The 12,905-nt window shown below is 52.3% G+C and overlaps 1 protein-coding gene across 2 annotated transcripts in view; it reads left to right on the top strand.

Annotated features, from left to right (window-relative positions):
- Positions 1-2,279: 2,279 nt before the first annotated feature.
- The window catches only part of PLEKHO1 (pleckstrin homology domain containing O1), a 17,326-nt gene continuing 6,700 nt past the window's right edge, over positions 2,280-12,905 (top strand). Inside the window, exons 1-2 of one of the 2 annotated variants that reach the window (XM_019515584.1) lie at positions 2,280-2,725; positions 3,605-3,751. In XM_019515584.1, coding sequence (XP_019371129.1) covers positions 2,696-2,725; positions 3,605-3,751 — 177 coding nt within the window. In that variant the 5' untranslated portion in view covers positions 2,280-2,695. Of the gene's footprint in view, positions 2,726-3,604; positions 3,752-10,624; positions 10,750-12,905 lie in introns of those variants that run through there. The other variant, XM_019515669.1, reaches the window with a different exon arrangement.

The raw sequence follows: 12,905 nt of genomic DNA, 5'->3' as shown, positions 1-12,905 counted from the left end.
GTTCCACAGACGTTGACTTTTGTCTCATCTGAAGGACAGAAAAGTGAAGAATCTGGGAACCTAGACGGAAAGATGCAAAATGCATTAGGGTCTTTAGGCCCCCAGTCCATGCAAGCCTCCAGCTCCTGCCAACCTGGTCAGTGGCTTTGCCCTTTGTGGGACCTACCCAAGTGGTCCAAGAAGGCTGCTTTTTCAGCAGACTGGGGATGTGTGAGCTGGCCGTGGGTGAGCGTGCGGTTTGTTTGAACTTCCTGATTTGTCAGGTGATCCCATGGCTGAGTGGGGGCTGACTCGAAGCTTTGGGAGCTTGTGGCCTTGGTCATGCTGCAGTCCCTCTTGCCTCTATGAGCTGGTTTTCCCATGACGGCAGGGGAAGTGGAAGCCAGTGCTTTTGCTGCCTGGACTGACTTTCCAGTGAATGGAGGGTAATGGTGCTCTGTGCCGGTAATAGACTGCCCTGCCCTGAGTTCTCCACTCCAGGTCCCCCTGGGAATTGATAAGGAGGCAGCATGGCTTAGTAGCTAAAGTCCTAGCCTTGGATCTGGAGAACAGGGGCCTGTTCCCAGCTCAGCTCCTTTGAGCATTGTATTCACTTAGGAAAGTCAAAGTCATAACAGCAATGATCTACATTCACCCATAGCCCTTGAGGAGCAGTTTCCAACCCTTAGCCCTGGAGGAGCAGTTTCCAGCTGTAGCGTTCCCCACATTTTAAACATCAAAGGATAATTACCCTGATTTCACAGATTGGGAAACTGAGGCACTCATAAGGCAAGTAAATGCCACAGTTCAGAGGGCAGGGACTGAAGCCCAGCTCACTTGAAGCCCGAGGCAGCGGCCCAGCCCTGGAGAAGGACATTATGATGTTGTGGGAAGTCTGCTTGAAGCATATCGTTATCATTCTGAATTAATATTCCTCTCGCAACCTCCTGGACTGATGTCACTGTCTGCGAGTTGGCGATCTGTCATCCCGTGCTGTGGATCTGCTGGATCTTCATAGGTCAAGGTATGGTTACAGGATGGAAGACGACTGCAAAATAGCAGCTTACGGAGACTGGGCGGTGGTGGAAAGGACCAAGTCATTGAGATGAGGCCTCAGTGTCTTAAGCTGAGCTCCCCGGAAACCTTGGAAATACCGTTATTATATTCACAGATTCACAGAAGTTTAGGGCTGGAAGGGACCTCGTGAGATCATCCATGATTCTACCATACTCTGTTATTTTGTTAATTTATTATCACAGCTATATTGTCGTTTACGGTGTTTCATGCTTATTCTGTCTGTTGTTTGCATTTATTCCACTCTCAGTAGCTCGGGACCTGCTGTGCCAGGTGCTGTACAAACACTGAACTCCTCCAGTGCTGCTCCCTTCCCAAGGTGCTCACGCTTTATGCAAGGCTCTGTGTTAGACAGCAACTTGTTGCAGATCTTCCCGGTCTCTGCTGAGCCTGTGAAGTGTGTGTGTGTGTGTGTGTGTGTATATGGTGGGGGAGGAAGTTCCCATAGAAATGGAAGGGCTAAAAGACCATTTCCCCCCTACTTGAATGGCCTGCAAAGACTTTACATTCCAAGCTTTTCGTAGCTATTTTGGCTTCCAGGATTTTAATGCACGAAGAGGACGTCTGCGGCCATACTGGTACATCTGTGGCATTCTCCTGGCATTCATTCCTATGTACCTGGGCTGAAATATAGTCTGACAGTGGTGAAGTGCGGGTGTGCGCCAAGCTTCAGGTTGAACGTCTTCACTGCAAGGCTCTTCACTCCATGGAGCTAATGAATCTCTCTGTGACCTGAATACCACAGCACCCGTGCCATGCCCCCAGTGCCATGCTACCCAGCGCCCGTGCCATGCCCCCAGGGCCGTGCTCCCATTGATATGCAACAGACACACCACAGGCAACCAATAAGCAGCACATCAGCTATGGGTGCCCCAAACTTTCTGGGGTGTTTACCATTGGCACCTCTCCGTGTTTGGCAGCCTGGGCCCTGTGGGCCCAAGATGAGAGCGGGAAGAAGCCCCCACTTCCCATGCCCGCCGAACACAAGCAGGTGAGAGGCAATTGCTTCCTTTGTTTATGCTTCATCTCTTCCAGCCACTTTCTCGGCTGCGGCTCCCCTGGGTGTGAAAACCTTCGCGCTCGCTCTTCTGGCAGCCGGGAAGTCTTGCAGCAACCTGCGCCGAGGCGCAGCTTGCAGACAGCTGACAATTTGCAGGCCTCCCTCCAGCTTCCCCTTGCTGCTGACCCTCAGCCTGGGCTGTCCCCCCCCCCGCTCCTTCCCTTCCCACCCTCGGTAATGAGTCAGAAACAAAGAAGAAAACCCTCGTGGACTGTGATTCGCCCTTTATTCTCGACTCTGAGACGTCATACTCGCTTGGCTATAGATGGAGCTCTGGAGCCCAGGCCAGCCCTTCAGTGCAAGCCCATGAAAGCGCAGAGGGATGGTGGTGGGGGGGATGCTGTGTGTATGGATAAGTATGTGGGGATGTGTTACAGAAGCAGGCTGGTCTTTAATGTAACTGGAGAGCTTCTGTAATCTGCAAAGGGCGAAGAGAGAGCGCGAGAGAGGAGGTACCCAGTGTATCTCCCATACACTTCCCCCCCAGAGCAGGCACATCAAATCCAGCTTCATTGCCATCAGGAGCCCCTCTCTGGTCCCCCTCCCCAAACCCCTCCCCCTCCAGGCTGCTTACATTAAGGAATGATGAAAAAAAATAATTCTGCAAAAAGGGTGAGTTGAAACGGCTTCTTGCTTGGGCCGGGTGGGGAGTGGATGAGGGGGGTGCCGGGGCATTTTTTTTGCTGGGGGATCATTTCTTTCATTCCAATTGTTCCTTTTGAGTCTTGCCTCCACCTTTTGAAAGAAGAAAACAGATCAACCCCCTCCCCCCCATCTTTCTTTCTGTCCAGCTGCACCGTGTCCCCTCCTTTGACTTGAATTTTGCCAAGAAACCCAGTCCTGTTTTGTAGAGCAGGGGATGTAGAGTCATGCGGTTTTCATTTTTGATTGCAAGGAAGCGATGAAATACACATTACAGACATTGTGTTTCTCTCTCCGGCTCCTCTCTGCAGAGTCTCTCTGTGTGCATGCATGCATGCATGCGTGTGTGTGTGTGTGAGTGAGTGTGTGTGTGTGTGTGCGCGCCATGCCTATAGATCACTCTGGGGACTTTTATAGAGAGGGATCACCTCTAAAAAAAATAAATAAATAAAAATCCAGGCTTTGTATTTTTGCCTTTAATTCTTTGTCAAAGGCTCAAAAAATGCATTTTGCACTGCAGTAAAAAATCAATTAGTGAGAATTGCTTTCCCCCCCAACAGCAAACGCATGCTGTCTCAGCTGAATGCAACAGAGCAGCCTTTCTTATATAATGCCCAGATTGAGACACCACTTGTGAATGTGTCTCATTCCTTTGGTATTATTATTATTATTATTATTCTTTCATGTCTTCACAGGGCAATTTTGGCAAAGTACAATTGGCAAAGTACCTAAGTCTCCGCTTCAGGGGTGGGGGAGAGTTGGGGACAGAAAGGTCAGAGCGTAGGGGCATAAAACCTTTAATAATGCATTTGTCTCTTCCATCCCCCCCCTCCTTTTTTTTTTTGCTAGGGGCCACAGGATGGAAACCAGCAGCCCTTGCAGCCAGAGAAAGTCGGCTGGGTGCGGAAATTTTGCGGGAAAGGCATTTTTAGAGAAATCTGGAAAAACCGTTATGTGGTTTTAAAGGGAGATCAGCTGTATATCTCAGAAAAAGAGGTAGGAATGGTTTTGTTTGCTTCCCCCCCCGCCTCTTCCACCCTCCCATCTCCTTTTGCATTTCAAAAGCAAGTTGAGCAACCCAAGTGTTTATCCAATATCCTTTACAAATGCAGGAGCCTCCATTAGTGGGTATCTGAACTGTCTGGTTATGTGTGAACTGGCAGGTTCCTATAAGGGGCCTCTCTTTAGTATCTGGCTCAGCATTGTCAGTTCAGGCCTGGGTTTGTGTGTCAGTTTGAACAGCGAGAACTGTTTTCAGGAGTCTCCTGGAGAGGAGGAGACCTTTTCCCAGCATTGATCAATGGACGGATTTGCCCAGCGAGGGTTAAAATCTTCCGCCTCCTTTCCCACGCAGCGCCAGTGTGCATCTTGGTGTCTGTCCTCGCTGATGGAGTTCGACAGTGGCCTTGTTTTCAGCCTGCTCCCCCGTCATCCTCTGAATGGAAACCACCGGTGGGGCCAGGATACATTGATTTGCAAGTGGAGGGATTTCTTCCAAGCCCTGATCCTTCTTTCCTGAGGGAAGGGGGGTCCAAACCAGACAGGAGAAGGCATCAGGAATATTTAATCCCTGGTTTGATGCCACCTCTCCCCACCTCCACCCCAAGCAGGCTGGGGTTACATGCAGTGCTTGCATTAAAGTCCTCAGGTTTGGGTTTTAAACCAGCTTGGTTTTGGTATCAGTCTGAGCAGTGGGTCCAGAATGACCTGGGGGCTGTTTGAAGTGTGAAGCAGAGGGGTTGAGAAGAGAGTCAGAGGCCTGGATGTAGGTAAAAAATGGGCTGCTGAGCCTGATCCAGCAGTGTGGTTTGCACCTAGAGCCCTTGCTCTGGGGAGCACAAGGCCCTGGAGGTGTGAGTTGAGGGCTGCTCTGTAGGGGAGGGTCACAAGGCTGGGGAGGGCTGTCTGTACGTATGGAAACACGGCCCAGGTGAAAGACAGGAGGAACAATGTGATGCGGCTTGTGGAGGATAATTTGATGAAGAGACTAATGGAATTACCTGCTGTGACCGAGCTGATGGCTCTGAGCCCATCGGGCTAGGAGTGAGCTGGAGGGGCCTGGTGAGGCCTCCCCTTTGATCACACTCCCTCCAGGGTCATTGGAGAAGAGCCTTGTTGGCTGGTCTGCACTTGGTAGCTAAAGAGGCCTCCTAGGAGATCAGTCTATTTGGTGATAAATAAGGAGACAGATCAGGTAATGCAGAATGGTCGGGAGACAGCACAAGAGATCCTGGCCCAGCAGGAGGTGGCAACCTGGCATGTGTGAGGCTGGACAGTGGGTAGATACTTGCATGAGATGGGTAGAGAACATTATTCCCTGTCCACACGGGACTCTGGCAGGTGACTTGCTCTCCTATCTGAAGGCTTAATCCGCATGCTTTGCTGGCACTGAAGCCCCACTAACATGGGGAGAAACTTAAGCATGTGCTGAAGGACTTCCCTGGACCAGGAAGCTAAGCCTAGATCAGAGAGGAGGTGTTTGCTACACCCTGGCTCACAGACTGTCCCAGCCCTACAGCACAGGTAGGCAGTGGTGAGGAGTAGGTGGTACCGGTAAGCCACAGTAATGGTGCAGCTGTGGGGGAATGGGGGATGTGATGCTGATGAAACCCACGGGCAGGTGTTCAGTGGTGCTGGCAGGGCACTCTGAGCAGATGTCAGAAAGCAGTAGCTTCCCTGGTGCTGCTAAACGCTGTCACTGTTTGCAGCTGATTTTGGGGCAGCATCTGTCTGTGCGTTCTGGGCAGGGGCTGGGCAAAGCATCGTGCCACGGCAAGGTGGCAGAGAGGAGGCTGCTGGGTTGCGCAGGGTCAGGGTTAGCTGGGGATGAACAAGGCTCCGTCCCCAAGTGACCTGCACCTACCCAGGGTTACATCGCCTTGCTGAGTCTGCAGGCAGCAGTGAGGCCCATGCCCAGCCTGAGCATCTGGGCTGTTTGCTAGATGCTTGAGGACACTGGCCCTGTATCTGTGCTTTGAGGAGTACCAACAGTGTGTAGGAGGGATCCCTGCCCCAGCCCTCCAGCCATCTGCTCTGCATGAGGCCTCAAGATCTAGTCATGACAATACCTATCTCTGAATAAGCTGCACATGCCTGTTTGGGTGACCAGGTGTGGGCCTCCTGGCAGGGATAAATAGCACGTGTGTGTGTCTACTTGAGTAAGGGGGCACTACCTGGAGGAAAAAAAGAGTGCATTGGAGCATGTGGCTGGACACTGTGCAGTCTTCATGTGTCCTTGGACCAAAGGATAAGTATGCTTGAGTTTAAAGGGATAACAACTGTCTGGGTGAATCCCTCCCCAAATGGGTGTGCTTGGATGGGGAAGGAGGGGATGTTCCTCTATGAATCACTACATAGAAAGAACATGTGTGCAGTGGTGCTGTGCACTGCCTTGTGACACTGGTTTGCATGTGAATGAACAACCCATGTGTTCTGGGGGGAGTGCACCTGCTTGGTACAGCACTGGGGCGGCCTCATCTGGAGCACTGGGCCCATTTTGGGGCCCCACACTTCAAGAAAGCTGTGGACAGATTGGAGAGAGTCCGGTGCAGAGTGACAAAAATGATTGGGGGCCCTGGAGATGAGACTGATGAGGAAACAGCTAGGGTGATTGAGTGTGGAGAAGAGAAGGGATGGGTTCATAGTCCTCAAATACCTAAATGGTGATTATAGAGAGGATGGAGATGGGCTTTTCTCTGTGGCCGCAGGAGACAGGACTAGGAGCAACGGCCTCAAGCTGCAGCAGAGGAAACTGAGGATGGAAATGAGGAGGAACTTTCTGGCTTTGAGGCTGGTCAAGCATCGAACCAGGCTGCTTAGAAAAGCTGTGGAGTCTCCATCCCTGGAGACATTGAAGAGCAGGTTGGATAGACATGCGGCTGGGATGGTTCAATCAGGGCTGATCCTGCCTTGAACAGGGGCCTGGACTAGATGTGACCTTGTGAGGTCCCTTCCAGCCCTACTTTCCTCTGATCCTCTGATCTGTGACATATGTTTGCTTGGTGTGGGCATATGTGTAGTGCGGGCATGGATGTCTACACAGCATATATCTGTGCGGCATGTTTCATTTGTGGTGGAGGCACATGTGAATGCAGGGCATCAAGGTGGTGAGTGCATGCATGCAGGAGGTGTGTGTGTGTAGGTAGTACATACGTGCCACAGACGTAGGTGGTGCTGGTATGTTGGACAGGTGGTAAATCCTTCCCCCTTGATCTCTGCGTGGCTGGGTCTTTAGTTCCCTTAGCCTCTCTTCTCCAGTGCTCCGCCCATCAGCAGGCCCAGACCCAGTGCTCCTTTCCCATCCTCCCCAAGCGGTTGGCATCCACTCTGCTTTCCATTTTCTGCAAGTTGCCCGTCCTGGAAACAGATGCTGGCGACTTCTGCCGATGGGTGAATCAATCTGGATTTGCCAAGCAGAGTGGGACGCAGCCTCTCATGCTCCAGTAGAGAAAACAGAGGGGTAGCTGCATGGTGTGGGGCAGTGGTGATAGGGACTCTCTGCAGGCCAGGCCGAGGGTCTGCCCCTGCTCTGAAATCATTGTTGCCACCAGCATCATGTAGGGCAGGGGCGGCCAAACTGCAGCACGCATGCCACAGGTGGCACGACTGCTTCTGTGTGGCATGAAGCAGATTGGGGAAGAAGGAGAAAGCAAAGCAGCAGATTGGGCAGGCGAAGGGATTGGAGTGGCACTCGGGGAGGGTGTGGAGCTAGTTTGTGGTACCTGCTAAAAAAGGTTGGCCACTGCTGAGGTAGGGGAAGATGTGACTGAAGAGGGAAGTAAGATGCTTGCGGGACCCTAAAGGAGAAGTGAGCAGGAAGGTCCTGTGGAGACAGGGGTGGGTTCAAAACCAGATCTTCCAAACTGCCCAGTGCCGCCAGAGTCTCTCTGGGAACCTGGCTTCTGATGCAACTTGTTAGGTCTGGCCATGAAACATGGCTGCCTGAGAAGCACCCAGCCTTGGTGCAGGTCATCCCCACATCGTCCTTCTGACTCTGCAAGACGCTTCCACCTGCTCCCCGTAGCCGTTTGCTCTTTCATGCATGCTCCAGAACTGGAGACATTGTGTATCCGATTGCAGCAACTGCACGTGCACATCATCAGCCCCCACTGCCGAGAAGTGCCCAGGACTATGCCAAACCTTCCTTGTTTTGCATTTGGTCAGTGGCCAGAAAGTTCCCAGAGAGGCAGGATGGTCTGGTGTGAACTGATTCGTGGTGAGCAGAAGGGCACCGGTTTCCTTTCTATTTTGCATTCCTTCCCTCCGGCTTTGCCCAGCTCCCTCCCTCCCTCTGCAGATTTCTGGTAATTGTTCTCTCGTTTCTAGCACCGCTTTGTTATCAGGCTCCACTTGGGAATAGCGGTCCGCCTAGTGCGCACACAGCTGGGCTTCTGCCACTTCCTGTCAGGAAGCCCAGAGCCAGCCAGAGAACATACAGGGGCCCTGCGAGGATGAGATGTTAATGAGGAAATGCTTTGCTGGACTTCCTTAAGCCTCTGCTTGTTTGCTACCAAACGTGTCGACTCAATTAGCACAAGAGCACTTGAAAAGTGGCCTGTTCGCGCGGCTGGGTTTGTTGCAGCTCGCTGATTTGTGGGGTGGGGAGTTGCGTGTTCGGAGTGGTTTGTGCATAGGCGGCTTGTATGTGTGTGTAGCGAGGCTCACGCGTGTATTTTTGGAGGTGCATGTGTATAGGGTGATGCTTCTTAGCACGTTGCAGACTCAAGCTTGTGGTCACCCGCGTGTGTATTTGTGCAGGACGATGCTGTTGGTGCAATGAGGGCTTTCGTGTCTGTGTTTGCAGCTGTGGCCAGGAGTGGTGTTGGTGCATATTACATGTGTGTTGGTGTAGGGAGGCTCGTTGCCTCAGTTTCCCTTTCTCTTCCATCTAGTGTTAAATCAAAAGCTCTGAGAGCTGAGGCTAGGGACAGACCAGGAAGGTATTTAGATACCTCTGTTCACAGGTAGGAGCCTTGTGGGCATTTGACTCCCTCTGCAGTCGCTGGATACCGAGTGGTTGGATTGTGGCTGGAAATCGCCGTTCCTGTGAGAGACGGCAGCATTGCCCCTTCCTTCCCTGGGCTCAGCAGATGCTCTATTCATGGAGGACCCCCTCCCCAAGTGATTACTTCAGGGAGCCAGGCTGGAGCAAAGTCCCATTCTCCTGAAGACAACAGCAAAGCAAGCTTCCTGGGCTGCTGGGCTACTGCACCTCAGAGCCAGCCAGGACCCTGTCTCCGTGGTCCTGTCAGCCCTTGGTCCCCTGCCATTGTGGGGACATTTTTGTGACCCATCCACTGGGCTCTGAGACCTTCCAGCTCATTACACACAACAGGAAGGATCTGCAGTGCCCTTCCCAGCTTGCCCTTTGCCTTCCTGGTCCCAGCCCACCGGGTCCCTGGCACATCTTCAGCACTTGCTGCAGGAAGCCCTACCGTGGCCAGGTGGATCTAAGAGACTAAATTTCCCCCCATGCACTCTCTGCGGCTGCTTCTGCTGACACTGGGCTTTGCAAAAGCCCTGCTGCTCCTAGCTTGCTCTTGGAGACAGTCTTTGCTGACAAGGAGCATGCAACCTAGAGGACTATCCGGGGAGCAGGAGAAGAGCGGCCAAGGCAGGGCATAAGAAGGTAGAGTCATGCAGACATGTGCATAGGGATTGCTCTTTCAGCAAAGCGCCATGGCCCATCCAGCCCCAACTCCCCTTTCCCACAGTGCCAGCCGCCTTGGAGAAAGGGAAAGCAGCAGGAGAGAGGAGGAAAAGACTACTCTGTGCATCTATCCTGGGGCAGGAAGAGGCGAGAGGCGATAGCTTGTGGTGCAAACAGTCTGTAGTAAACTGAGGCTGGAGATTGGAAGGAGAGCCCTCATGACAGGAGAAGGGAGGGCCTGGGATACCTCCCACTCCCTCCCCAGCAACCCCTTTCAGGGGCAGGGAATGGAACCAGAGTGCTCTGGGTGCACAGGACATGGGGACAGGACTCAGTGAGCCAGGGTCTTTCTGGGTTACGATTCCAGCCTGGCGTGTGATGCATGGTGGATTTTGGACCTTTGGATGCCATCAGGAAGCCTTGAAGACCCCAGTCCAGGGGGAGAGAGTGCATTTAGTCTTCATGGTCATGTGGCAGCTCTACCTGGAAGGATTTCTGCGACGTGCTGGGGTGTTGCCAGCCATGACACTGTTGGGACGCAGCAAACTCGCTTCACCCAAACCGTCAAGCAGGCAAAGATTTTCCATAACAAATCTGGGCGAAAGCAGGAGATGGTGACTGAATGGTGAATGACTGCTTGTCATGCTCCTGGGTCCCAGCCTGCCAGGCTCAGTGTAAAATATACCTGGCCTGATGAACAGGACCATGACACCCAAAAGCTTGCCTGTCCCAACCATACAGTTGGTCCAATGAAAGACGTCGCCCGCAAGAATTTGAGCCATGGCCTTTCAGTACAGGCAGATGGCTAAGGGAGGTTTATGCATACCCACTATTAGGTAAGTGAGGAGAAAACAGATTAGAATAGCACCAATGACCAGTCCTTGTGGGGTTACCTGCTGCTTCGTTTGTTCCTAATGCACCGAGGCCAGGACTGTTGGAGTCCCAAGTAGTTTCCTGTTCTGATACCAGGAATCCAAGGGTGAGAGGCCAGTGTTTCACAGCAAGGGGCATTCAGGGTCTCAAGTCCTGGAAATCACTGGCCATTCTGGGAATCATCTGAGCCTGTAACTAAGAAAACATGCGCAAGGCTCTTGAGCGCTTGGGATTGACAGCTCAGAAGCCACAACAGCCTTGAGCCCTGGGCAGCTGCCTTAGATCAGTCCAGCACAAGTGAAGGTCAATACTATTTTCTGGTTGTTGACTGCTCTTTTACCAACCAGCCGCTGGAGAAGACAGAGGGATTGCGCTCTCTTCCCCCAGTCCCCTCGCACCTTTGCGTCTGCCTCCTTCCTGCATCCCTCAGCACCTAGGGATGTTCTACCAGGATATCTGGAAAGGGGTCAGGGTAAACCCTCAGCCCCCTCCCAATCCAGGAAAGCAAATCAGCTGTGTGCAGTATGGCCCGTTCACCTGAACCTGGCAGGGCTGGGAAGTGGAAGCTCTCAGGATCCGGGGACCAGGCCAAAGTGGGGCCAGGGGCTGTTGCCTTCAAGACCTCCGGGGTAGGTTGTCATGCCAGCGTTGTGCCCAGGAGAGGAGCTGAAACTCAGGGAATGGAGATGGCGCGACTCAGTAGCTATCTTACATGGAGCACAACCAGAAGGCATAGCCAAGCTCACGATACTCAATGACATTTAGACACCCAAGTCCCAGTGAAGGATCCTAAATCCCTTGCAGATGTTCCCCTCTCATCCATCTGTATTCACAGCTGGACTTGAGCAGTTCTTGGCTTCATACCTCAATTTAATGCTGCTGCAGCCTGTTACAGCCAGCATCTCTGTACTCCCCAGTACTGGCTGCTGTTGTATATCATCATGCATTATAGCTCAAGAGTGGCCTTCTCAGTGTCTGGACTGGAGTGGTTTGAAGGGTGCTCAGAGGCCATATGAGCCATTGTGACAACTAGGGCACTTGTTTGGGATCTCTGACTGCTCTGTGGGGGTCTGGTGTGGGCCTAGTGATGCATCCTGGTTCTGTTGAACCTAGTGGGAAACAACCCCTCTTGGAGAGGAGATGGGTAAGGTAAGCTTTGCATCCCATGACAAGTGGTAGACTCCACAGTGATGGCATGAGGTGTGTATGTGTGCAAAGAAGCAATGACAGGTCTATGGCCTAAATGGGCAAACATCTGGAATGATGAGTCATGTGTTGGCTGGAGCGTCACAGCTGGGAAGGGGAGGGAGATGGAGACACAAGGCCCAATGCAGATCAGCCTTTCCAGTCACAAACAAATGGGGCCGGAGCCCGCTGGAATTCCCAGGGGGTTGGAAGACGTGGGAAATAAGCTGAAGCCCCCCTGTGCTCAGATGGAAGTACTGGTGGGGACACAGTACCTACTACCTCTGTGTGCATTTGTCCGGGTAGATAGAAAGTGATGCTGTTTCTAGGAGACTCTTTGCTTTGTTTCTGGAATAGACTCACATGACAGACCTCCTGCATCTGCTGACACATCTCCCATTGACTGGAACTGGCATTTCTGAAGAGACCCAAGGGAGTTAGGTGCCTGTCAGTTGAAGTCAGGCAGCCAGGACTTTCACAGGAGCCTGTATGGCACAGACTGAGGTCAGAGCATGCCAGGATTTGGCCCTTGCTGTCTGCTTATGGTCAGATCCTCTCCCCAGCATCCTGCCCAGTTACAGATGCAGGTGGTAGTGCACTCCAGGACAGGGGAGACCCCAAAATGCAGAGATGCTGTGAGGGGGGTGCTCTGGAGATGGCAACAGATTGTCACAACACGCTCTTGGTTTCAGTGGAATCAAGCCCTCGCAGGGCATCGTTTGAACCTAGTTGGTGTATGTTGTAGCAGGGGCTGGGCCAGCCCAGCCCTGATGTAGTGGCCTGTGTTTCAGACTGTTCACCCCCTGCTCTGCAGTGTTGGGCTTCAACGAATTTTGCCTACTAATCCCTTCAGGGCAGATGAGACTGGGGTGCAGAGGCTGCAGGGTTTGGCAGTTGGGTCGTGAATCCGGGCCGGGCTTGGCCCTCCCAAACCGGCTGTCAGCACACACTGTAACAGCTCCCATGGGTTAAAAATAGCCAGTGCTAATCATTCTCCTCCAAACGTTGGTCATGCCGCCTCCTGGAAGGCACCGGGTGTGAATGCAATTGCTTCTGCTAATCCAGAGACAGGTGCCACCTCCTCCGGCATCGCCAGCTGCCCACAGGGCCAGGGCTTCACTCCCTCCTGTTGGCGCAAATCTGGAAGAACACTCCCCAGGATGGCAAAAGCCGGCATTTTGCTTTGGCAGATTGAGCAGGGGGTTTGGCGCTGCCCGCAGCCAATTGGAGATCGCATTCATGTTTTGCAAAACGGGGCTCTCTCTCTTTCTCTCTCTCTATGTGTATATATGTAAATATAACACAGACACATCTCTCTCTCTTTATATATAATATCTATCTATCTGTATAGCGGTGTATACATAATGCACATTTATATGTATATAAATATAGATAAGATATATCCGTGTATACAGGTATGTATGTATGTATGTGGTGTGTGTG

This window comes from Gavialis gangeticus, unplaced genomic scaffold (assembly GCF_001723915.1).
Source record: "Gavialis gangeticus isolate Ggan-Ray unplaced genomic scaffold, GavGan_comp1, whole genome shotgun sequence".
Lineage (NCBI taxonomy): Eukaryota > Metazoa > Chordata > Crocodylia > Gavialidae > Gavialis > Gavialis gangeticus.
The sequence above is the reverse complement of the archived record's forward strand: the minus strand, read 5'-3'. Positions and strand labels throughout refer to the sequence as shown.